We start from the raw sequence: 25,518 nt of genomic DNA on the forward strand, positions 1-25,518 counted from the left end.
AAACTGAGCCGCTGGTTCTCGTCCGGTTGCGGCTGCTTAGAGGCGTTGCGTGTCGGGCGGCCAGGCTCCCTCTCGGGGGCGGCCTCGCTTCGGGTGTGACTGGGGGTTTTCAGTCAAGCGTCGTTCTCTGGCCGGGCCAAGGCCCGTGGAGAAGTGCGTGGCGGGAGGAAGGGAGCAGGTTTCCGTGGGCTGGAGGTGGGGAGCGGAGGGGAGCTTTCTGTACAGGGGCGTCTGCGGTTGTCTTTGGAAAACTAGATTTTAATGTGCCCGGCACTCAGCTCCCAGAATTGGATGGACCTCATGCGAGGACCCCAAAACCCAACAAGAGGGGGAGGGGGTCTGGCCATGGCATCCTAAACACTCACTCAGCGGTCCCTCCAGGCCTTTACCCCAGGGCTTGCCTCTTGGCCATCGGAAGGCATCTAATGAAAATCCTGGGCCTCTCTCCCCAGATGATTGATTCTGGGACAGGTTGAGGATGCAGGGGTTTCACAGCTGTGGAGTTCCCCAGATCCCCTTTTGCTCTGCTTTAGAGGTAAGACATCCCTGAATAGGATCGGATCTACTTACATGTAGTAGCTAAAGTTACTTTTACAAGGTCATAATATGGGGTAGTAGAAAGTGCATGAGTTTTGCAGTTATAAAGATCTGAGTTCAAATTCATTATGATATGATGATAAAGAACACTGACTGTGGAATTGGACTGCTCACCTTTGTTCTGGGCTTCCCAAGTGGCTCAGTGGTTAAAGAATCCTCTTGCAACAGGGGAGATGCAGGAGACGTCCTTTCGATCCCCGGGTTGGAAGATTCCCTGGAGAAGGGAATGGCAACCCACTCCTGGTATTCTTTCCTGGGGAATCCCATGGACAGAGGAGCCTGGTGGGCTACAGTCCATAGGTTGCAAAGACTCAGTCACTGCAAAAAGTCAGACATGACTGAAGCAACTGAGCCTGCACACACGCACCTTTATTCTACCACTTATTAGCCGTGACCCACATTTCTTTTTGTGTTTCAGTTTCCCCATCTGTAGAATGGGAATAATAGTACTTAACTCATAAGGGTTGCAGTGAGAATTAAGTGAGTTAACTTATGTAAAGTACTTAGGCCCTTGGCAGTAGTAAACCTTCAAACAATTCTATCTGTCGTTACTGTTATTAAATTCCAGCAGCCACTACTTACTAGCTTAATGACCTTGGGCAGTTTTCCCTCTAAAAAAGAATTAGTTTTCTTACTTTTGCAAGTTAATTGTGAGAAATAAAATATGTAAAGCACATATTAGATCAACAAATGTTCATGTATCAGCCTTAAAATAATAAGGTGACTTGCTTGCAACAAACTCATAGGCCCTATTGAGGTTTTTCACCTTGCACCTTGAATATCCCCTGCCCTTTAACCTTGTTAGATTAAGCAATGCCAGTGGACACTATTAGGTATCATGGTTGATCAAAGGGACAGATAAAGAAAAATAAAAAGAAATATAGGAAAAAAATATAGGAAGAAAAGATAAAGGGAGTCTGGCTGAGGGTCAGACATGACTGAGCGACTTCACTTTCACTTTTCACTTTCACACATTGGAGAAGGAAATGGCAACCCACTCCGGTGTTCTTGCCTGGAGAATCCCAGGGATGGGGGAGCCTGGTGGGCTTCCGTCTATGGGGTCACACAGAGTCGGACACGACTGAAGTGACTTAGCAGCAGCAGCAGCATATGACCTAGGTTATGACTGGAGTCAGCAACTGTTCTTTTGGGTTTTGTCAACTAGCCTTCATATAGTCCGAAAATGTCCTATATGGGCCAGAGGGACCAAGATGTAGGTTTTTGGTGCATTTATGTTAGTTCTGAAGAAATTCAAACACTGCTTTTCTATAGTTTTTGAATAGTTTGTACGCAGTTGGTTCTAGTCTCTGCTTTCTAGGTTGCAATGATGGACAGGAGCCACAGTGCATTTTATTAGCTTTGGTTCTTTTTCTTTAGTGGTTCTTTAGTTTTTCCTCTCTCATTTCAGCTGTAGCCATGTCCCTGAAAAACCCTCTAGGGCTCCCTTTGATCCAGTGGCTATCCGTCTGTTTTCCCAGCTCCTCTTAGGTTCCTCATCATTGTCCCTTGTACAGAGTTTGATCATTCTGATCACATGTGTCTTTTGGTAGCACCAGGAATGTTCCCACACACCAGCAACCAATCACTTTTCTTCTTGTCAGGAGAAGACATCCTTGGGAATTATTGTGAAAGGGAAGGATCTGGGGCTGGGCCTAGACCAGTCCGCTTACCTTGCCCTTCCCTCGGTTGATGTTCTGGGCAAGATGTACATGTCTGGCCGGATTGGAGTTTTCATCTCAGCTCTCAGCATCATCGTCATGTTGAGCTGCCTCTTCCTCCTGAAGACAGTAGTGGCTCTTGGGTCCGTGGCATCCAGGGTGACTGTAGGAGAGCGCGGTGAGTTACCCTTTGGGACCCCTGACTAACAGTAACTGAAAATGTCTAGGGAAGAAATCACCCCTTGCCTCCCCGCAGAGTGAGGGTCCTCATTTGGGGAGATGATGGTCTCTGTAGGGCAGACCTGGATGGATTGATTTTGGGAGCAGCCAGGATAGGTCTTCCTGGCTTTCTCTGTCCTCTCTGGACAAGGAGATAGCATTTCCGGTCTGACTTACTAGAGGTTCTGGCTTTGCCCAACCTTTCTCTCTCTTTGCAGAATGGCTGGTCCTTGAGTGGCGCTGGGTGCGTGTTAGTGGATGGTGGGGTTGTGGGAGGAGGGGAAAGTGGCTGCAGAAATATTTTAGATAAGAATTTGGGAGAGTCAAGGTCCCCGAAGTGCATTTGGCTTCCATTCCCCATTTCTTGAGGCCTTATCAGTTACCCCCAATCTCAGGTGCTATCTCAGTGAAAGAAGGAAAATACCCTCCCGATAAGAGCCTGTGCCAAGAGCCATGCCAGGGGGATGAATCCTGTCTGGCTGGGCAGATGCGCTGCAGTGCATGCTGTGGTTGGCTCTGCTGAGGAGGCATCCTTAAGGATGTCTCGAGAGGCAAAATCCATGTCTCCTGTCCGATCTTGCCTCTGGGGTATGTAGACCCAGCCAGCTTCTTGTCTTCAAGGTTGGCTTTTGGACTCTAGCTCACCTAGAGCACCTCTTCCCTGCCCCCACCCCTTGTTTTTGGTGGGGGAGATGTCTCTTCTCCTATAATCACTAGAGTCCCCAGTTCTTTGCTTTCTGTCAGGAAAGAATAGACCATTGATTATCTGTGCTTTTACTTGGAACTCAGGGTTCTTGTGAAGGGTGACCTGCCAGCCAAATCTCCCCATGTAGCAGGCCCCTTCCCTCTACCCAGTAGGATTGTCTGCGTCTGGATTTGGCAGCTCCCTTGGGCAGTGTGCCCATAAAAGAGAATAGAGAGTTGTACTCCTTGCCAGGACTCTTGAGGCCCCGTCTAGAACCGGGTCTGTGTGTCTGTCTCCCATGGGTCACTCCCTGGAGGCTTGTCGGGCCTGGTACAGTCTTCCCCATGTTTGAAGGTGATGACTGAATTGTAGGGGCTGAGGGTGAGGCTGGCAGCCCAGCTGGGCACCTCTGTGAGCTGCTCTGGGCCCTGGCCAGCCCAGTTGGGGCTGCTGCTTTCCTGGGAGCTCAGCAGGTTAGAACAGTGATCTCTCTGCAGATCTCCCGGAGCCCACTGGCTGCGTGGGGTTCCTCGTCTGGTGGGAGGTGATATTGGCCAAGGGGTTATTAGTTAACTGCTTTTCTACAGTTCCAGTCCTGGAGCAGGGCTGGCCCACTCACCCAATGGGACTCGTTGCTATACCCAATGACCAGCACTGGGAGCGCTTCTTTCTGGGCACTTCTGCTTTCATTAAGCCCTGATTCGCCAGAGGCTTCCCGTGCTGTCTGTTTGGTAAGGTAGAGGCACATCAGGGTGCCTGAGGGCCCAAGCTGGACCCTTGTCCAGTTCTCCTGAGGCAGTTAGGGTTTGAACATGGGTAAGAAGCCTGGCTCCTCTGTGGCCTCTTTTTTATCATCCTTAAAATGGAGGTAAGCACGTTTATCTCTTATCAGGGCTTCCCTGATGGCTCAGCAGGTAAGAATGTGCCTGCCACACAGGAGACACAGGAGATCCTGGGGTCAGGAAGATCCCCTGGAGGAGGAAATGGCAACCTGCTGCAGTATTCTTGCCTGGAGAATCCCATGGACAGAGGAGCCTGGTGGGCTCCAAAGAGCCTGGTGGACTCCAAAGAGTTGCAAAGACTCAGAAATGACCGATCGACTAAACACATGCATGCAAGGACATTTATCTCATAGAGTGATAAGGCAGTGTCCATTCTCACTGCTGTAACAGAGTAGTACAGACCGGGTGGCTTATAAATACAGACATTTATTTCTCACAATTCTGGAAATGGGGACATCCGAGATCAAGGTGCCAGAAGATCAAGTGTCTGGTGAGTGCCTGCTTCCTGGTTTGTAGACTGCTCTCTTTTTGCTGTGACCTTATGTGAGAGAAGGCCAATAAGGGCCACTCACCCTTATGAGGGCTCCAGTCTCTTGACCTAATCACTTCCCAAAGACCCCACTTCCAAACACCCTCACTTTGGGTATTTGGTTTCAACATAAGAATTTTCGGAGAGTACAAGTGTTCAGTCTATCCCATGTAGTTGATGCTAAGTCGCTTCAGTCGTGTCCGACTCTGTGCGACCCCATAGACGGCAGCCCACCAGGCTCCCCCGTCCCTGGGATTCTCCAGGCAAGAATACTGGGGTGGGTTGCCATTTCCTTCTCCAAGGCATGAAAGTGAAAAGTGAAAGTGAAGTCGCTCAGTCGTGTCCGACCCTTAGCGACCCCACGGACTGCAGCCCACCAGGCTCCTCCACCCATGGCATTTTCCAGGCAAGAGTACTGGAGTGGCTTGCCATTGCCTTCTCCGTCAGTATTTATAGTCTCCTTTAGGATTCCTTTTTTCCCCTAAAAAAAGTGTCTAGATAGTATTACATCATCATTTGCTTCCAATTTTCCAGGCAAGAGTACTGGAGTGGGTTGCCGTTGCCTTCTCCAATCATGTAGTTGGGAAGAAATGTATATAAGAAGCTTGTACAAAACCTGCCAAATAATGCCCAACAGCTTATAGAGTTATGCCCAGCACCTTGCTGATCAGATTCCTTCCCATCACTCTGACGTCCGGCCTGTCTGTTTCACTTGCTCGCTTATAAATGGATCCAATACACATTGAGTTGGCCTATACTGCCTGGCATTTGGGCATCCAGGGGTGAGCAGGGCAGTCACGGTCCTTGGTCTCAAGGAGCTCAGCCCCTGATGTGAGACTCAGGAAATAATCGTAAGCGTACAATAATAAGCACCAGTCATGGTGAGCGCTATGAAAGGAAAGAACAGCGGGAAAGAGGAGGCATCATTCTAAGTTGGTGAGTGGGAAGCAGCAGCTGGCTGTTGGGTGCAGTGCTCGGAAGAGGGAACTGCTGGGGCAAAGCCTGTGGGGTGGGGCCGGGCTTGTCAGTGTGTTGGAGACAAGAGATGGGGAAGGAGGGTGTTTCCAGTTCAGGTCTAGGCTTTCGGGGAACCTCCAGGGCCTCTCTCTAAGGCTTTATTGTAAGTGCAACGGGAGGCCTTTAAAGCTGGAGAGACCTGGTTGGGTTTTCATTTTAAAAAGACCTCTCTGCTGGTGTGTGAAGAATGGATAAGGAAAATGTAGAAGGTGGTAGGCCAGTTGAGAGGCCACTGTGGCAGGCTGGGCAAGGGGGTGACCATGGCTCAGACCAGGGTGGTGACAGTACAGACCTGGAAAAATGGCAGACTCGAAGTACTTTTTTTGGGGGGAAAAAATTTATTTATTCTTTTTGGCTGTGCTGGGTCTTTGTTGCTGCGTCTGGGCTATCTCTAGCTGCGGCAAGGGGAAGCCACTCTCGAGTTGTGGCGCTTGGGCTTCTCTCATTGCAGAGCACCGGCTCCTGGCAAGCAGGCTTCAGCAGTTGCAGCAGGGGGGCTCAGCAGTTGCAGGTCACCGGCTTAGTTGCCCCAGGGCATGTGAGATCTTCCCGAACCAGGGATTGAACCCGTGTCCACTGTATTGGCAGGCAGATTCTTAACCAGCGGACCACCAGGGAAGTCCTTGAAACACTTCTGAAGGTGGAGCTGACAGGCCTGGTTAGCAGATACGGGTGATGAGGAAGAGGAAGTGTCACGAAAGATGCTGAGTGTCTGGCTGGAGCCTTTGGGTGATGGTCGTACTCTTTGCTAAGAAGGGGACACCTTTGGGAGGAGAAGGTTTTGGAGTGAAGATTCAGATAATGGCCTTAATGTTGTCCCCGAGGATTCCCTGGTAGCTCAGACGGTAAAGAATCTGCCTGCAATGTGGGAGACCCAGGTTCAATGCCTGGGTTGGGAAGATCCCCTGGAAAAGAGGATGGCAACCCATTCCAGTATTCTTGCCTGGAGAATTCCATGGACAGAGGAGCCTGGTGCACTACACAGTATGTGGGGTTGCCAAGAGTTGGACACGACTGAGCCAATCTCTGTCTGTCTGTCTTGGGTGCCTTATGGCCCCCCTCTCACTGTGTGAAAGTTGGCCCCTCCCGAGCCCCCATGAGCCTCCATTTTATTATTAGGACATATGCATTATGTCCTTTTCTATGGATCAAGGGCGTGGGCTCCTTGTGTGTTTGGGCCCCCCTTTCCTGAAACCTCCACGCTATTTGTACAGCTGAGAGAGTTAACACAGCAGGTCCAAGGTTAACATTCCCAGAAAGGCCTGCTCACAAGATTGGCCTTGTCTGGCTTTTGGGAATTTGGATTTTTGAGAGAGTTCCTGCCACCCTAACTATTAAGAGTGGTATGGGCTAGGCAGAGAGTGCCGTGTGACCAGCCCCCAGGAAAAATCTTGAGTCTCCAGTGGGTTCCCTGGTAGAATACCGCTTCATGCATGTCACAGTTTCATGCCAGAAGAATAAAGTCCATCCTGTGTGACTCTCCTGGAGAGGGCTCCTGGCAGCTTGCGCCTGGTTTCCTCTGGACTTCGCGTCATGCGCCTCTTCCCGTTGATGGTTTGGCTTTGTGTTTTTGTGCTGCTGTAAATTACGGCCGTATGTGCCCTGTATGCCGCGTCCCGCTGAATCACCGGAACCGGGAGTGGTCCCGGGGCCCCAGACACACACTAGTTTATTTGTAAGTTTCCTGACCCCTAAAGCTGTCTGTGGCTGGGTCTTTTGGCAGAACTGAGCTGAGTCCTAGTGCTTGTTGATTTGTTTTTAGGTGATCCTTGCACAGTGTAGGAGACTGTAATCATGTGGGTTAAAGGGCACTGGACCTGGTATCAAAGCTGGGGGTTTGGGGCCCAGTTCTGGGACCATTGACTTCAGGCCGGTTTCTCCCCCTTCTGGGTTTCAGACTGTCTGTTTACATGAGAAGAAAGGAGTAGGTTTGAGGACTCAGGGCCCTTCTTGGCTTGAGAAGTTTTGACATGTCACTTTTCCTGCCAGCAGCTGGCGTCTTTCCCTAGTGGAAGGTTGGAGCTGGGGCAGCAGTGGAGACTCAGTGTGTGAGTGTTTCTGCGCTTCAGCTTTCTATTCTGCCTTCCTGGTGATAGCTTGGGGTCTTGGGATTGGGCAGATTCGGAGGCTAGATTGACCATCCCTGTTCTGGTCGTCATTCGTATTTCTCACCCTGATTCCTGCTAAGATGACTGAGGTGACTAGAGACCATGTGATAGGAGGGACTGAGCTCGCCTAGCCTGGCAAAGCTGAGACAGAGAAAGGCAGAGGATGTCTGCAGCGGTGACGCAAGCTGTGATCTTACCAGGTGTCTGGGGATAGGTAAAGGACCAATGGAGAGAAACAGATTTCAGCTGACTATAAAGAAAGACTTTCTTATCCTTAAGTCTGTCTAGCTTAAACATAAGGATGGCTGGCTGTAGTCGGGCTTGGATGTAGTAAGGCTCCCTTAATTCCAGCTCTCCAGGTGGAGGATGGGGGATCGTTTGGCAGGGATTCAGGCATCAGATAGGATGTTGGACTGGGTGGCCCTGCTGGGCACTGGTCCAAAGGGATATATTCTGAGCCTCAGGGCTTCAGCCTGTCCTCCAAGGGTCCCTTTGTTGCTTCTGATAGTTGATAAATCCCCAGGGAACTCAAGGAAGTCTGGCCTGGGAGACAGTAGAGCTTTGGTGTCTGTGCCTGGCCCTGGGGACGAAAGCAGTGGTGGCCGGGCGCTCTGGCATTGGTCACTTCAGGGTTGTGAGTGTGCCCAGCCGCTCAGTCGTGTCTGACTCTTTGCGACCCCATGGACTGTAGCCTCCAGGCTCCTCTGTCCGTGGGATTCTCCAGGCAAGAACACTGGAGTGGGTTGCTGTTTCCTCCTCCAGGGATCTTCCCGGCCCAGGGATCGAACCCGCGTCTCCTCTGTCTCCTGCGTTGGCAGGTGGGTTCTTTACCGCTGAGCCACCTGGGGAGCTACTTCAGAGTCAGGCCCAGCAAAATGGTGAAATCTGGGAAGTTTGAGACTCCAAGCCTCCACTCTCTGGGGTACAAGGTATAATTTGGTGAGACGTTTATGTTGCTGGGTTTTTTCTTTATCAGGGAGATTGTTTTTATGCTCAGTCTTCTCAGCCTTGGGGATAAAAGGCTTTGTTCCTTGTTAGAGGGATTTTAGTGTTTCTCAAACAGGTGGGGAGGTGTGGGGAGAGACATGTGGTGATGAACAATGATCATATTTTCTGAATTAAAAAATCAAGACACATAGTTGTAATACGGACTGACAGTGGCATGAAATAGGGGCTATTTAGAAAATCTAAGGATGCTAGGTTATTATACCTTGGATTGTTTAGCTGTACGAGGTTTCTCAGGTGACTCAGTGGCAAAGAATCTGCCTGCCAATGCAGGAGACACAGGAGACTGGAGTTTGATCTCTGGGTAGGGAAGATCCCCTGGAGGAGGAAATGGCAACCTGCTCCAGTGTTCTTGCCTGGAAAATATCATGGACCGAGAAGCCTGGAGGACTGCAGTCCATAGGGTTGCAAAGAGTCAGGCACATCTGAGCCACTGAGCACGTGCGCGTGTTTAGCTGCATGTATTCTCTTGGAGTCGTGCTTTTCCCATCATGTCAGACTTCCTGGAGCCAGCTGTGTCCAATCGTATGTATGTGTTCTTTCTCAGCGGCACTGGGCCAGTCCTCTCTTGGTCTTCTACAAAGCTTTGAATGGCCTGTATTTCCCCTTCATGTAAAAAACTTGAACACCGAGAGGAGTGAGTCACGGTGAGTGGGTGTGGTTTGGCTGTGACCTCTTGGGCGTGCCTGCCCTGCGGACCTGGCCCGTTGCCCACCTGTCTTAGGGAAGGTGTTGTAGAAAGTATGCTTCACTGCAGACCGAGAGGCTGAGTTTCATCCTGCTTTGGCACTGACTCACTCGGCGGTTCTGGGCCACAGCTTCTCTTCTCTGAGTTTCATTGTCTGTCTAGGGGCCGTGAATGTATCCCCTGGAGAAGGGCATGGCAACCACTCCAGTGTTCTTGCCTAGAGAATCCCATGGACAGGGAGCCTGGCGGGCTACAGTTCATAGGGTCCCAAAGAGTCAGACATGACTGAAGCAACTGAGCATGCACGCATGCACACACGCTGCTTGCATCATACTTGCTGGTGTCTTATCGGTCGAAGCAAGTCACCCAGTCCAGCCCAGAGACGATAGGAAGGGCTGCCCGTGGGCATGAGTTCAGCAGCCAGCAGTGCTGATGTCAACCACAGGAAGTAAGGAGGGAGGACGAATATGGGGGTGGTGACCAGTGTGTTTGTCACAGTGTGTTAGACCTCAACCGTGCTTTTCAAGCTGCATCTGGATATCAACTTTGTATTTTGTGGCCAGCATTAAAAAAAGAAGAAATACAATAAGAAGTATCAGCATTGAATATATATGAATGCACATAAATATACACACTTTAAGCATAAATATTTATGAAATACACACAGGACGAATGGAAAATGTGTCGTTTTCCATTCCATTTTTGTTTGTACATTTTGTACTGGAGTCCTGATAAAAATAACTGGCAACACTGGGCTGGGGTACCTCTGAGCCCCAGTGTTCTGATTCTGTAGCAGAGTTTGGCGGTGAATGTCCGGCCGACCCCCTTCCGTGTGAAGAGCTGTGTGATACAGACACATCCTGTCCCCAGGGACATAAATGCTGCAGCACCGGCTGTGGCCATGCCTGCTTCGGAGACATTAAGGGAGGTATGTCAGCTCTTCGGGAAAGAAATCCTTGGGTGCTCCTGGGCTCCCAGAGCTGGTTAGGGAGGGAGCCATCTGTGGTCTTCTTCTCTGTTCTGTTTGTGGGAGGAAGTCAGAATCCTTATCCTTCCAGTCCTCATACCCTGCCCTCCTCCAAGCCAAGGCAATCCTCCTCCTGGATCAAGGGGCCCATGTTGGCATTGAAAGAACTAGAGGAAGGTCATGGCAGGGGGTGGGGAGTAGGAAGCCCAAGCGCCAGGGGTGAGGGTGGTGGTGTGGAAGTCTCGCTTCTGTACCCCACCCGGGTCCCCCAAACCCACAATGATCTCAAGTCCTGAAGTGAAAAAAAAGTGAGTGTTGCTCAGTCGTATTTGACTCTGCGACTCCATGGACTGTAGCCTGCCAGGTTCCTCCATCCATGAAATTCTCCAGGCAGGAGCAGGAGTACTGGAGTGGGTAGCCTTTCCCTTCTACAGGGAAAGGAGCTTTCCCAACCCAGGGATCAAACCCAGGTCTCCCGCATTGCAGGCAGCATTCTTTACCAGCTGAGCCACCGGTGAGGTACCTCTAGGGAACTCCTCGTGAGACACCATTTGGAAATCATTAATCCAGATGCTCTCTTGGGGCCCTGCGGGGGCTCAGATCCTCTAGCTTCCAGGTGTCCCAGCCAGATGTTTGATTAAGATCTAGTTAGAATCAGGGATGGATTCATCTGAGCCTCTGTGTCTAAGTTCCAGATGGGATCCCACCTGGAGTTGCTGGAACCAACTGTCCTGTCTCTATACCTTTGCCTGTTTATACCCCAGGGTGGAGCGGTGACTGTCCAAAAGTCCTCGTGGGCCTGTGCATTGTCAACTGCGTGGTCGATGAGAACTGCCCAGCTGGGGAAAAGTGCTGCAAGTCAGGCTGTGGCCGCTTCTGTGTCCCACCCAGTCCCATCACCCCAACGGGCCCCGGACCACACCTGGACCATTAGGTCTGACACTCAATTAGGTGAGTACAGTCCCTCGTTATCAATAACAGCAGTCTTCACTGCTGTATACAAAACACTGACTTAGATGCTGGGTGGGAACTCCAGAAGGGCAGGGCAGTATTTGTCCTGGAGAGTCTAGTTAGATTCTATTTCACAGGTCAGGACCCTTGTATAGGCCGTATGGGCATACAGGTGATCAGAGTAAGTGTGGTTCCTTGGGAAGGTCCTACTCCTAGAAGTAGGATTTGATCTGGGCCCTGAAGGCTAGGCTAGATGTGACCCAGCGAGGAGAACACAGAGAACAAGCTGGATGGGTGGCCTGGTGACCAGAGACACAGGGTGGATTGTATGCGATGCGTTTGGGAAACAGATGGGGGCGATATGAGAGAGTGGGTAAGGGACCAGACAGGCTGTTTTTACAGCAGGAAATATAAGGTTGGTCACTGCATGATAAATAGTCTTCAGTGCCAGTTTAGCCTGGATTGTCTGAAAAGCAGGTAGCCATTTAAGGGCCCTAACTTCTCCAGTGTAGAAGGGGAAACAAACATGCTGGGGAGCTGGAGCCAGGAGGGCGCAATTATGACCTGATCTTTCTTCTTCTTGCAGAGGCCCCGGTGCTCTCGTCAGTCAGATGCGTCCTGAGCATCGAGGGGGCGTGTCCTGGCAGCCAGGAGAGGCTGCTGTCCTGGGCTTGTGACACCCCCAGGCACTGTCTCTGCCCTTGCCGCTGTTTTTGTTCCTACTGCTCCTTGATCATGGGAAACCCAGCCCTGGGTCTGGGCAGTGGGTGTGTGGCGCTTCTTTTCCCCAGTAAAGGCTGGTGCTGACCCTCCTGTCTGTGCTGTTTGAGGGCTAAGACGAGGAAAGGGAGCAAAGGGGTCTGCGCGCGCCTGTGGGATTCTGGGATTGACTTCTTTAGGAGGGGTAAGCGATCTCTTCTGAGAACACCAACAGATGGATGCTGGTTGGCTGCGGCCAAGGGGGAGATGGGTGGGTGCCAAACCCAGGGTGACTTGCCCTAGACGTGCGTCTCAGCTCCAGGAGGGGGAGAGTCAGGCCTCTTTTTGGACTTGCTGAGTTTTCTTTGGTTGGAGAATGAGGGTTGGGGTGGAGCTGGGGTGAATGGCTAGTTTTTTGAGTTGCTTGGATGATCCCACCATGGTCCACCTTCTTTGGGGGCCAGCCCTTGGCTTTAAGATGTGTGTTTTGTCCCCTCCAGGAAACTTTGCTATATGGCAGGATGTCTTTAGACTCTTTGGACCAAGATAATTTAAGAAAAAAATATTTTTATGGATCAGATTCTATATCTTGGAGATCTTTTATGCTATCACATGTATTCTTCTAATAGAGTTCCATAAAAATAACTGGGGTTCCCTGGTGGCTCAGACGGTAAAGAATCTGCCCGCAGTGCATGGAGACCCAGGTTCGATCGCTGGGTCAGGAAGATCCCCAGGAGAAAGGAAAGGCCACCCACTCTAGCATTCTTGCCTGGAGAATTCCATGGGCAGAGGAGCCTGGCTAGCTACAGTCCACGGGATCACAAAGAGTTGGACATGACTGAGCGACTCACACACATACATCAAAATAACTAACTAATTATCTCTTGTTGGACATTCTTTAGGTTTAATTTTTTAAAAATTCTATTTTTTATGGATTAGATTCTATATCTGAGAGATCTTTTATGCCATCACATACATTCTTTTAATAGAGCTCCAAAAAAATAACTAACCAGTTATCCCTTGTTGGATGTTAATATCTTTGCACAGAGAATTCCCTGGTAGTTCAGTGGTTAGGGCTCCATGCTTCCACTTAAGGGGGCATGGGTTAGATCCCTGGTTGGGAAGCAAAGATCCTGCATGCTGCTCAGTGTGGCCAAAAAAAAAAAAAAAAAGAGGATCTTAAAATACTGTAGGATGGTTTTCTGCCAGGTGGGGAGCAGGACTGGAGAGGGAGGTGTGAGCTCCAGGTGCAGCTCAGGCTGAGCACTGGGAGAGGAGTCCTTTCAGACCTCTCATCCTCTTCATCTGGGCCAGCCCATCCTGTCTGCTAGGAATGGCGGGGATGGGGAGGGAGAAAGGGGAAGCAGAGGCAGACAGGAGGCGGGAGAGGAGGGGGAAACGGCTGAAGGGCTGAATTTGAGCTGGGAATGTGTTAGGGCTCAACCATTGGTGGTCAACAGCTGAGACCAAATTTCATTTTTGAAATTGAGGCCAAATTTCACATTTTGCACCCTACCTGCCTGCCCCCGCCCCCAAGACCTTTCTAGGCAGCTTTTCCTATTGTTGGAAGAAATAAAAACTAAAATTGGCCCATTTTCAAGGACAACTAGCCTAGTGACAGCCTGCTAATGTGTAATAGCCCTTAGGATGCTTATGGGAAAATCCAGGCAAAGGGAGAGTAATAAACCCGGATGACTTCCTCAGGAAGATTGTTAACCTCACAGTACTCAGCCAAGGAGGAACTGGGGGAGGGGCTTGGGAGCAGAGAGAATAAAAACCCCATTATGATGGCCTCTGTGTGCCTGCCCACCAGACTCTGGATATCGCACTTCTCACTGCACCTCATGTCTCCAAGTTCATTCCTTGGGTTTGGCCCGGTGGGCTTTATTTCTCACATTGTAAAACAAAAGAAGCCATCAGAATTTTTCCTTTCCGAGGGTTGAAGGCCTCCGTGGACCCTGGTCCCATTCCGTAACCTTGTACCGTGAAATTAGCTTCTGACCAGGTAGAAAAGACACGCACCTCACACTCCCTAACCCTCAAGCTTCCACCTGGTTCACCTTGAGTGCTTGCTAGGTGTAATCTGAAACCAACCCCTCGTGGAGAGCACTCAGAGCCAAGGAGAGAAAAGAAAGAGCCGACCACTTGGATTGGTAGGTGGGAGTTCTAATATGTAAGGCAACTTACACGTTTGTCTGGGGCAGCCCCAAGGCCAGCAGATCTCTGCACTCACCTTCAGAAACTTAAAAGGTTTATTGGGAAGTCTTAGCTGGGTTCAGCTGCATATACAGTGCAGGTTCATCTAACAGCATCCCTCTCTTAAGGCTGTATCCTTAGTACTCCTGCTGTGGGAACAGTGGGCACAAGGTCCATTGCAAAGACGGGAGGGCTGGAGAGCCTCCGATTGCCCGGGTTCAACTCACGTGTCAATCAGCGGTCACATCCTTTCTTCAATGACCTCCCCTAACAACTCCTAGTGCTGAGCAAGATTTCCTGAGGCTCCAACACTTGCCAGTCCTCCCGTGTGGGTCAAGCAAGACCTGTTCTTTGACCAGACCCCGTGTGTCTTGTGAGTCTTCCTTCTCCCTCCGTTTCCTGACCATCAGGTGTTAGAAATCCGTGGCTCCACAGGTGACGTGGGAGCACCATGGACCTCTGCATCCTCTTCTTGTTATCCTTCTGGATTGCACTGCTGTCCCGTGAGGCTCAATGTCTTTGGTGAGTGGGGTACATGGGACAAGACGGGCAGGAGGCTGAACCCATGCCGATGGGCAAGGGGCCCTTCTGACCAGCGGATCAGTGCAGAGGACAGCCTCATCTAGATTCGCCAGCCTCAGCAAAGAATGAAGAAGCCCCCACCCCCGCCCCCACCATAGGAGTTAACAGGTAACACTTCGAGTGCTGACTTCATCCCAGTCAGACGCTGAGCTAAGAACTTCCCATGCATCATCTTGTTGAATCCTCACAGTGGCCTGAGAAGTCCTGTGTTTTTCACATAAGGAAACAGAGTCAGAAAAGTTTATTTTGTAATTTTTAAAAAATTTGTTTTACTGATTTACAGTTGATTTCCAGTGTGTTAGCTTCTCCTGTACAGCAAAGTGACTCAGGTATGCATATGTATACTTTCTTTTTCAAACTCTTTTTAATTATGTTTTATCACAGCATATTGAATATAGTTCCCTGTGCTCTACAGTAGGACCTTGCTGTTTAGCCATTCTTTACGTAATAGCTTGCATCTGCTAACCCCAAACTCCCAATCCATCCCACCTCCATCCTTTTCCCCCTTGGCAACCACATGTTTGTTTCCTCTGTCTGTGAATCTGCTTGTTTCACAGATGTGTTCATTTGTGTCATTTTTTAGATTCCAAATACATGATATCATCTGGTATTTGTTTTTCTCTTCCTAGAGGGTCAGAAAGTTTAGATAACTTGCCCAGAGGTCCCAGAGTAAGTCGGAGGGCTAGTTCAAACCTTGGTCTGTTTGACCTCAAAATTCTTCTAATTTTGATATTCCGATTTCTCTCATTATAAACTAGAGAAAGGCAAGTGGCTTGGGATTCCCTGTGATAGTCCGGGAAGTAAGAAAAAGAGGGACAGGCAAGGGTGACTCTGCATCAGACTCTCCCTTTCATACTTCCTCATTTGTACTCTATAATCACGTTCTTATGCACTGAGCATCAGACTCTCAGGTAACAGCTCTTGAATTGTTTTCTTCCAATAACTAAAGAGCCTCTTGATGAGGGTGAAAGAGGAGAGTGAAAAAGCTGGCTTGAAACTCAGCATTAAAAAAGCTAAGATCATGGCATCTGGTCCCATCACTTCCTGGCAAATAGAAGGGGAAAAAGTGGAAGCAGTGACAGTTTTATTTTTTGGGGTTTTAAATAAAGTTTTATTTTCTTGGGCTCCAAAATCACTCTGGGTGATGACTGCAGCCACAAAATTAAAAGATACTTGCTTCTTGGAAGAAAAGCTATGACAAAACTAGACAGTGTATTAAGAAGCAGAGACATGATTTTGCTGACAAAGGTCCGTCTAATCAAAGCTGTGGTTTTTCCAGTGGTCATGTATGGTTGAAAGAATTGGCCCATCAAGAAGGCTGAGCACTGAACAACTGATGCTTTCAAATTATGGTGCTGGAGAAGACTCTTGAAAGTCCCTTAGACTGCAAGGAGATCAAATTAGTCAATCCTAAAGGAAATCAATCCTGAATATTCATTGGAAGCGCTGTCGCTGAAACTGAAGCTCCAATACTTTGGTCACCTGATGTGACCAGTCCGACTCATTGGAAAAGACCCTGATGCTGGGAAATATTGAGAACAAAAGGAGAATGGGGGCAGCAGAGGGTGAGATGCTTGGAAAGCATTACCGACTCAAGGGACATGAATTCGAGTAAACTCTGGAAGATAGTGGAGGACAGAGGAGCCTGATGTGCTGCTGTCCATGGGGTCTCAAAGAGTCAGACAAGACTTAGGGACTCAACAACAACAACAACAACAACAAATAACCTGGACCCCTAGCTCCAGTCTGGACCAGTACATTAGCCCATCCACAGGGAAATGAAGTGCAGTTTGTGAGGGTGATTATCCAGACTGGAGATGAAGAGGGTGTTCAGTGAGGGGTCAAGACCTATTTGGAGTGGTGGTGAGGTTCAGACGCTCCTCCCCTGGGATCCCAGGCTTAGCTGCCCTTTGGGGTCTGGAAGTTTTGAGTGCTAATTCTTTGTTGGTGCTTTTATGCTTAAAGCCACCAGAGGGCAGCAGAGGTCTGTCACAGACCACTTCTGAAACCTTGTTCAATCTCCCGTAGTGTTTGACTCTTTGGGACTACATGGAGGGCAGCACCTTAGGCCTCCCTGTCCTTCACCATCTCCCAGAGTTTGCCCAAGTTCATGTTCATTTTATCGGTGATGCCATCCAGCCATCTTATCCTCTGACACCCTCTTCTCCTTCTGCCCTCAATCTTTCCCAGCATCAGGGACTTTTCCAAAGAGTCGTCTGCTCACATCTAATGACCAAAATATTGGAGCTTCAGCTTCAGCATCAGCTTCTGAAGTCTAATTAAGACTAAAGTCAGAGTTAGTCCCACCTTTTTCAATTGACTTTGAGAAGTTACATAGCTGGATCTATACTACAAATCCTTACTGAATTATACGTAATAAAGTAAGACTTCAGTTCAGTCGCTCAGTCGTGTCCGACTCTTTGCGACCCCATGAACTGCAGCACGCCAGGCCTCCCTGTCCATCACCAGCTCCCAGAGTTCACCCAATCCCATATCCATTGAGTCGCTGATGCCATCCAACATCTCATCCTCTGTCGTCCCCTTCTCCTCCTGCCCTCAATCTTTCCCAGCATCAGGGTCTTTTCAAATGAGTCAGCTCTTCGCATCAGGTGGCCAAAGTATTGGAGTTTCAGCCTCAGCATCAGTCCTTCCAATGAACACCCAGGACTAATCTCCTTTAGAATGGACTGGTTGGATCTCCTTGCAGTTCAAGGGACTCTCAAGAGTCTTCTCCAACACCACACTTCAAAAGCATCAATTCTTTGACACTCAGCATTCTTAACAGTCCAACTCTCACATCCATACATGGCCACTGGAAAAACCATAGCCTTAACTAGACGGACCTTTGTTGGCAAAGTAATATCTCTGCTTTTTAATATGCTATCTAGGTTGGTCATAACTTTCCTTCCAAGGAGCAAGCGTCTTTTAATTTCATGGCTGCAATCACTATCTGCAGTGATTTTGGAGTCCAGAAAAATAAAGTCAGCCACTGTTTCCACTGTTTCCCCATCTATTTCCCATGAAGTGATGGGACTGGATGCCATGATATTAATTTTCTGAATGTTGAGCTTCAAGCCAACTTTTTCACTCTCCTCTTTCACTTTCATCAAGAGGCTCTTTAGTTCTTCACTTTCTGCCATAAGGGTGGTGTCATCTGCACATCTGAGCTTATTGATATTTCTCCTGGCAATCTTGATTCCAGCCTGTTCTTCATCCAGCTCAGCGTTTCTCATGATGTACTCTGCATAGAAGTTAAATAAGCAGGGTGATAATATACAGCCTTGACATACTTCTTTTCCTATTTGGAACCAGTCTGTTGTTCCATGTCCAGTTCTAACTGTTGCTTCCTGACCTGCATACAGATGTCTCAAGAGGCAGGTCATGTGATCTGGTATTCCCATCTCTTTGAGAATTTTCCACAGTTTATTGTGATCCACACAGTCAAAGACTTTGGCATAGTCAATAAAGCAGAAATAGATTATTTTCTGGAACTCTCTTGCTTTCTCCATGATCCAGCGGATGTTGGCAATTTGATCTCTGGTGCCTCTGCCTTTTCTAAAACCAGCTTGAACATCTGGAAGTTCACGGTTCACATATTGCTGAAGCCTGGCTTGGAGAATTTTAAGCATTACTTTACTAGCGTGTGAGATGAGTGCAATTGTGTGGTAGTTTGAACATTCTTTGGCATTGCCTTTCTTAGGGATTGGAATGAAAACTGACCTTTTCCAGTCCTGGGGCCACTGCTGAGTTTTCCAAATTTGCTGGCATAGTGAGTGCAGCACTTTCACAGCATCATCTTTCAGGATGTGAAATAGCTCAACTGGAATTCCATCACCTCCACTAGCTTTGTTTGTAGTGATGCTTCCTAAGGCCCACTTGACTTCACATTCCAAGATGTCTGGCTCCAGGTGAGTGATCACACCATCGTGATTATCTGGGTCGTGAAGATTTTTTTGGTACCATTCTGTATATTCTTGCCACCTCTTCTAAATATCTTCTGCTTCTGTTAGGTCCATACCATTTCTATCCTTTATTGAAACCATCTTTGCCTGAAATGTTCCCTTGGTATCTCTAGTTTTCTTGAAGAGATCTCTAGTCTTTCCTATTCTGTTGTTTTCCTCTATTTCTTTGCATTGATCGCTGAGGAAGGCTTTCTTATCTCTCCTTGCTATTCTTTGCAACTCTGCATTCAAATGGGAATATCTTTGCTTTTTGCTCCCCTTCTTTTCACAGCTATTTGTAGGGCCTCCTCAGACAGCCATTTTTTCTTTAACCTTATGAATTTCCTTTTCATATGATAGGGAATGCTTCTGCACTTCTGGTGACATTTATCTTGGGGACATTATCCATTATGTTGTATTGATGTCTCCTTTTTTTTTTTTTTTGGATGTGGACCATTTTCACAGCCTTTAATTTGTTACAACATTGTTTCTGTTTCGTTTTTTGGCTGTGAGGCATGTGGGATCTCAGCTCTCTGACCAGGGGTCAAGCCTGCACCCCCCACATTGGAAGGCGGAGTCTTAACCACTAGCCGCCAGGGAAGTTTCCCTGGATTTTTTTCAGATATGAAATACTACGTTGCTGGTCGGTTAAATCCAAGGATTTTGTACTATGGATTGAGAGGAAATGTGGATACAGAGGATCCAAGGATAAGGAAGACCGACTATAAGTTATACTCGAACTTTCAACTGTGTGGCGGATTGGTTCCCCTAACACTGGCCTGATTCTGGGGTCATTGGTACTCAGGTGAGCTTTCTAATGTGCAAACTTCCCAGTCTCATCGCAGATATTTTATTTAGTGGGTCAAAGCTAGGGCAGACCTGAAGAAGCTGCTGGCTCATTTGTTAGTTGTTGTTGGTCTGTGACCCTGTGGACGGTAGCCCACTAGGCTTCTCTGTCCTTGGAGTTTCCAGTCAAGAATACTGGAGTGGGTTGCCATTTAGTGTTCTAGAAGATCTTCTTGACCCAGGGATCCAACCTATGTCTCCTGCGTTAGCAGGTGGGTTCTTTACCACTGAACCACCATGGAGGCCTGTATTTATTAGTAGCTATTTTAAAAAAGCTCCTGAGGGGATTCTAATAGGTGATCTAGTTTGGGGATCTCTGAATTAGAATTTTGTGAAAATGAAACTGAGCAGGACCATGTAGGGCTTTGGGCACGGAAGCGTTTCTTTGGAGTAGGCTCCTGCCTCCAAGACCTTCCCTGAGTTCCAAAGGGCAGATTCAAACAGTTGCTAAGTGAAGAGGAACTAAAGAGCCTCTTGATGAAAGTGAAAGATGAGATAGTGAAAAAGCTGGCTTAAAACTCAGCATTCTAAAAACGAAGATCATGGCATCTGGTCCCCTCCCTTCATGGCAAACAGACAGGGAAACAGTGGAAACAGTGACAATTTATTTTCTTGGACTCCAAAATCACTGCAGATGGTGACTGCTACTGTGAAATTAAAAGACACTTGCTCCTTGGAAGAGAAGTTATGACCAACTTAGATAGCATATTAAGAAGCAGAGACATTACTTGGCTGACAAAGGTCCATCTAGTCAAATCTATGGTTTTTTCAGTGGTCATGTATGGATATGAGAGTTGGACTATAAAGAAAATGGGCCAAAGAACTAAACAGACATTTCTCCAAAGAAGACATACAGATGGCTAACAAACACATGAAAAGATGCTCAACATCACTCATTATCAGAGAAATGCAAATAAAAAACCACAATGAGGTACCATCACACGCCAGTCAGAATGGCTGCTATCAAAAAGTCTACAAACAATAAATGCTGGAGAGGGTGCAGAGAAAAGGGAACCCTCTTAACACTGTTGGTGGGAATGCAAACTAGTACAGCCACTATGGAGAAGAGCGTGGAGATTCCTTACAAACCTGGAAATAGAACTGCCATATGAGCCAGCAATCCCACTGCTGGGCATACACACCGAGGAAACCAGAATTGAAAGAGACATGTGTTCCCCAATGTTCATCGCAGCACTGTTTACAATAGCTAGGACATGGAAGCAACCTAGATGTCCATCAGCAGATGAATGGATAAGAAAGCTGTGGTACACATACACAATGGAGTATTACTCAGCCATTAAAAAGAATACATCTGAATCAGTCTAATGAGGTGGATGAAACTGGAGCCTATTATACAGAGTTAAGTAAGTCAGAAAGAAAAACACCAATACAGCATATTAACGCATACATATAGAATTTAGAAAGATGGTAATGATGACCCTATATGTGAGATAGCAAAAGAGACACAGATGTAAAGAACAGACTTTTGGACTCTGTGGGAGAGGGTGAGGGTGGGATGATTTGAGAGAATAGCATTGAAACATGTATATTATCATATGTGAAATAGATCGCCAGTCCAGGTTCTATGCATGAGACAGGGTGCGCAAGGCTGGTGCACTGGGATGACCCTGAGGGATGGGAGGGGGAGGGAGGTAGGAGGGAGGGTCAGGATGGGGAGCACATGTACACCCATGGCTGATTCATGTGACTCTATGGCAGAAACCACCACAACATTGTAAAGTAATTAGCCTCCAATTAAAATTAAAAAAAATATTGTTAAAAAAAACCTGAGTGCTGAGGAATTGATGCTTTTGAACTGTGGTGTTGGAGAAGACTCTTGAGAGTCCCTTGGACTGCAAGGAGATCCAACCAGTCCATCCTAAAGGAAATCAGTCCTGAATATTCACTGGAGGGACTGATGCTGAAGCTCCAATATTTTGGCCACTTGATGTGAAGGTCATACCTGAATGGTCTAGTGGTTTTCCCTACTTTCTTCAATTTAAGTCTGAATTTGGCAATAAAGTGTTCATGATCTGAGCCACAGTCAGCTCCCGGTCTTGTTTTTGCTGACTGTACAGAGCTTCTCCATCTTTGGCTGCAAAGAATATAATCAATCTGATTTCGGTGTTGACCATCTGGTGATGTCCATGTGTAGAGTCTTCTCTTGTGTTGTTGGAAGAGAGTGTTTGCTATGACTAGTGCGTTCTCTTGGCAAAACTCTATTAGCCTTTGCCCTGCTTCATTCCGTACTCCAAGGCCAAATTTGCCTGTTACTCCAGGTGTTTTTGGAAGTGATAAAACAGGAGATGGCAAGAGTGAACGTAGAGATTCTAGGAATCAGTGAACTAAAATGGACTGGAATGGGTGAATTTAACTCAGATGACCATTATATCTACTACTGTGGGCAGGAATCCCTTAGAAGAAATGGAGTAGCGATCATGGTCAACAAAAGAGTCCGAAATACAGTACTTGGATGCAATCTTAAAAATGACAGAATGATTTCTGTTCATTTCGAAGGCAAACCATTCAATATTACAGTAATCCAAGCCTATGCCCCAACCAGTAACGCTGAAGAAGCCGTAGTTGAATGGTGCTATGCAGACCTACAAGACCTTTTAGAACTAAGACCCAAAAAAGATGTCCTTTTCATTATAGGGGACTGGAATGCAAAAGTAGGAAGTCAAGAAACACCTGGAGTAACAGACAAATTTGGTCTTGGAGTACAGAATGAAGCAGGGCAAAGGCTAATAGAGTTTTGCCAAGAGAACGCACTAGTCATAGCAAACACCCTCTTCCAACAACACAAGAGAAGACTCTACACATGGACATCACCAGATGGTCAACACCGAAATCAGATTGATTATATTCTTGCAGCCAAAGATGGAGAAGCTCTATACAGTCAGCAAAAACAAGACCGGGAGCTGACTGTGGCTCAGATCATGAACACCTTATTGCCAAATTCAGACTGAAATTGAAGAAAGTAGGGAAAACCATTGGAAGACCATTCAGATATGACCTAAATCAAATCCCTTATGATTATACAGTGGAAGTGAGAAATAGATTTAAGGGACTAGATCTGATAGAGTGCCTGATGAACTACGGATGGAGGTTCGTGACATTGTACAGGAGACAGGGACCAAGACCATCCCCATGGAAAAGAAATGCACAAAAGCAAAATGGCTGTCTGAGGAGGCCTTACAAATAGCTGTGAAAAGAAGAGAAGTGAAAAGCAAAGGAGAAAAGGAGAGATATAGGCATCTGAATGCAGAGTTCCAGAGAATAGCAAGGAGAGATAAGAAAGACTTCCTCAGCGATCAATGCAAGAAATAGAGGAAAACGACAGAATAGGAAAGACAAGAGATCTCTTCAAGAAAACTAGAGATACCAAGGGAACATTTCATGCAAAGATGGGCTCGATAAAGGACAGAAATGGTATGGACCTAACAGAAGCAGAAGATATTAAGAAGAGGTGGCAAGAATACACAGAAGAACTGTACAAAAAAGATCTTCATGACCAAGATAATCACGATGGTGTGATCACTGACCTAGAGCCAGACATCTTGGAATGTGAAATCAAGTGGGCCTTAGAAAGCATCACTACAAACAAAGCTAGTGGAGGTGATGGAATTCCAGTTGAGCTATTTCACATCCTGAAAAATGATGCTGTGAAAGTGCTGCACTCAATATGCCAGCAAATTTGGAAAACTCAGCAGTGGCCCCAGGACTGGAAAAGGTCAGTTTCCATTCCAATCCCAAAGAAAGGCAATGCCAAAGAATGCTCAAACTACCGCACAATTGCACTCATCTCACATGCGAGTAAAGTCATGCTCAAAATTCTCCAAGCCAGGCTTCAGCAATATGTGAACCGTGAACTTCCAGATGTTCAAGCAGGTTTTAGAAAAGGCAGAGGCACCAGAGATCAAATTGCCAACATCCGGTAGATCATGGAGAAAGCAAGAGAGTTCGAGAAAAACATCTATTTCTGCTTTATTGACTGCCAAAGCCTTTGACTGTGTGGATCACAATAGACTGTGGAAAATTCTGAAAGAGATGGGAATATCAAACGACCTGACCTGCCTCTTGAGAAACCTGTGTGCAGGTCAGGAAGCAACAGTTAGAACTGGACATGGAACAACAGACTGGTTCCAAATAGGAAAAGGAATACATCAAGGTTGTATATTGTCACCCTGCTTATTTAACTTATATGCAGAGTATATCATGAAGAACGCTGGGCTGGAAGAAGCACAAGCTGGAATCAAGATTGCCGGGAGAAATATCAATAACCTCAGATATGCAGATGACACCACCCTTATGGCAGAAAGTGAAGAGGAACTCAAAAGCCTCTTGATGAAAGTGAAAGAGGAGAGTGAAAAAGTTGTCTTGAAGCTCAACATTCAGAAAACAAAGATCATGGCATCTGGTCCCATCACTTCATGGGAAATAGATGGGGAAACAGTGGAAATAGTGTCAGACTTTATTTTTTTGGGCTCCAAAATCACTGTGGATGCTGATTGCAGCCATGAAATTAAAAGACGCTTACTCCTTGGAAGGAAAGTTATGACCAACCTAGAGAGTATATTAAAGAGCAGAGACATTACTTTGCCAACAAAGGTCCGTCTAGTCAAGGCTATGGTTTTTCCCGTGGTCATGTATGGATGTGAGTGTTGGAATGTGAAGAAAGCTGATCACCGAAGAATTGATGCTTTTGAACTGTGGTGTTGGAGAAGACTCTTGAGAGTCCCTTGGACTGCAAAGAGATCCAACCAGTCCATTCTAAAGGAGATCAGTCCTGGGTGTTCATTGGAAAGACTGATGCTGAAGCTGAAACTCCAATACTTTGGCCACCTCATGCGCCAAGTTGACTCACTGGAAAAGACTCTGATGCTGGAAGGGATTGGGGGCAGGATGAGAAGGGGACAACAGAGAATGAGATGGCTGGATGGCATCACGGACTCGATGGACATGAGTTTGAGTGAACTCCGGGAGTTGGTGATGGACAGGGAGGCCTGGCGTGCTGTGATTCATGGGGTCGCGGAGAGTCGGACACGACTGAGCGACTGAACTGAACTGATGGCTCCCCTTACTCTTTATGGTCCTTAGCATATTGGCCTACTCTACACATATATCTAGGGGCTTCCCCTGGTGTCTCAGCTGGTAAAGAACCTGCCTGTTAATGGAGGAGACACAGGAGATGCTGGTTCCCTTCTTGGGCCAGGAAGATTCCCTTGGAAAAGGGCATGACAACACACTGCAGTATTCTTGACTGGGAAATCCCGTGGACAGAGGAGCCTGGTGGGCTAGAGTCCATGTGGTCGCAAAGAGCTGGACATGACTGAGTATGTGTGTGCACACACTCTTATCTCTGAACCCATTTGTGAGGCTGGTTTTGATGAGACTATGGATAAGGCAATTAGGACAAAGGGGAATGATACTCTATACTCTGATTGTAGAGGTTCAGCTTGGTTTAAGATTTTCAGTTCGCAGCTGCAAAGTCACAATTTCTGTATTTCTGGCACTTGGGAGCACCGGAGACATTTTTCTAGCATGCAAGCATTGTTGGGGGTTGGATACTTGTTGATTGGGAGAGAGGAAATAATTTTATGATGATTGTTTTTGTGCCACTTACATGGATATCCACTGGAGTCAGTGACAAAATACGGAAGCAAACTCAGTTTTCGAAGGGCACACCAAGGAGATGGCAACAATGATTGCTTTAATACAGATTGACTCATTATATGGGTAGGTTGGTATCTCAGAGAGATCATTTGTAGTTGATGTTGGAGAAATATAGGGTGGGAGAGGTGAATGAATTTAGATCAGGGCTTGACATACAGAAGTTTTTCAGTTAAAATTTTGTATATCTAATCAGTGTGAAGGGCAAATCTGGGCAAAGAAATTAGTAAGAAATCTGAAAACCTTCTTGCAATATAGCCTAATTTATTTACTCAGAATAATTTGGGTATAATTCCTCAAAAGGAATATTTATTTTCCCTTGTTTCTGCCTTCTGTTGTATTAACTTGGAATTGTATTAACTTCTTCTTCTGTTA

The 25,518-nt window shown here is 47.2% G+C and overlaps 1 protein-coding gene across 2 annotated transcripts; it reads left to right on the forward strand.

Annotated features, from left to right (window-relative positions):
- The first annotated feature begins 4 nt into the window (after positions 1 to 4).
- On the forward strand, positions 5 to 12,014 carry WFDC3 (WAP four-disulfide core domain 3). 2 transcript variants are annotated; one of them, XM_055438006.2, is made up of 6 exons: positions 5 to 153; positions 453 to 535; positions 2,199 to 2,433; positions 10,085 to 10,216; positions 11,020 to 11,206; positions 11,793 to 12,014. In XM_055438006.2, exons 2-5 carry the CDS (start codon positions 479 to 481, stop codon positions 11,187 to 11,189), a joined length of 594 nt encoding a protein of 197 aa, XP_055293981.2. In that variant the 5' UTR covers positions 5 to 153; positions 453 to 478; the 3' UTR covers positions 11,190 to 11,206; positions 11,793 to 12,014. The 2 variants fall into 2 exon arrangements, with proteins under 2 accessions (XP_055293981.2, XP_055293974.2); XM_055437999.2 differs by having other exon boundaries at positions 12 to 153; positions 10,082 to 10,216.
- The last annotated feature ends 13,504 nt before the right edge of the window (positions 12,015 to 25,518 follow it).

This window comes from Moschus berezovskii, chromosome 15 (genome assembly GCF_049115385.1).
Source record: "Moschus berezovskii isolate FMDL1 chromosome 15, NW_MosBer_1.0, whole genome shotgun sequence".
Taxonomy (NCBI): domain Eukaryota; kingdom Metazoa; phylum Chordata; class Mammalia; order Artiodactyla; family Moschidae; genus Moschus; species Moschus berezovskii.

What these genes read in the sequence shown, in the direction of transcription:
- WFDC3 (XM_055437999.2), top strand. Translation starts at nt 479, where the DNA reads ATGCAGGGGTTTCACAGCTGTGGAGTTCCCCAGATCCCCTTTTGCTCT. An exon ending in GGTGACTGTAGGAGAGCGCG is followed by an intron (nt 2,434 to 10,081) that starts GTGAGTTACCCT and finishes CTGATTCTGTAG; the next exon opens with CAGAGTTTGGCGGTGAATGT. An exon ending in CTTCGGAGACATTAAGGGAG is followed by an intron (nt 10,217 to 11,019) that starts GTATGTCAGCTC and finishes TTTATACCCCAG; the next exon opens with GGTGGAGCGGTGACTGTCCA.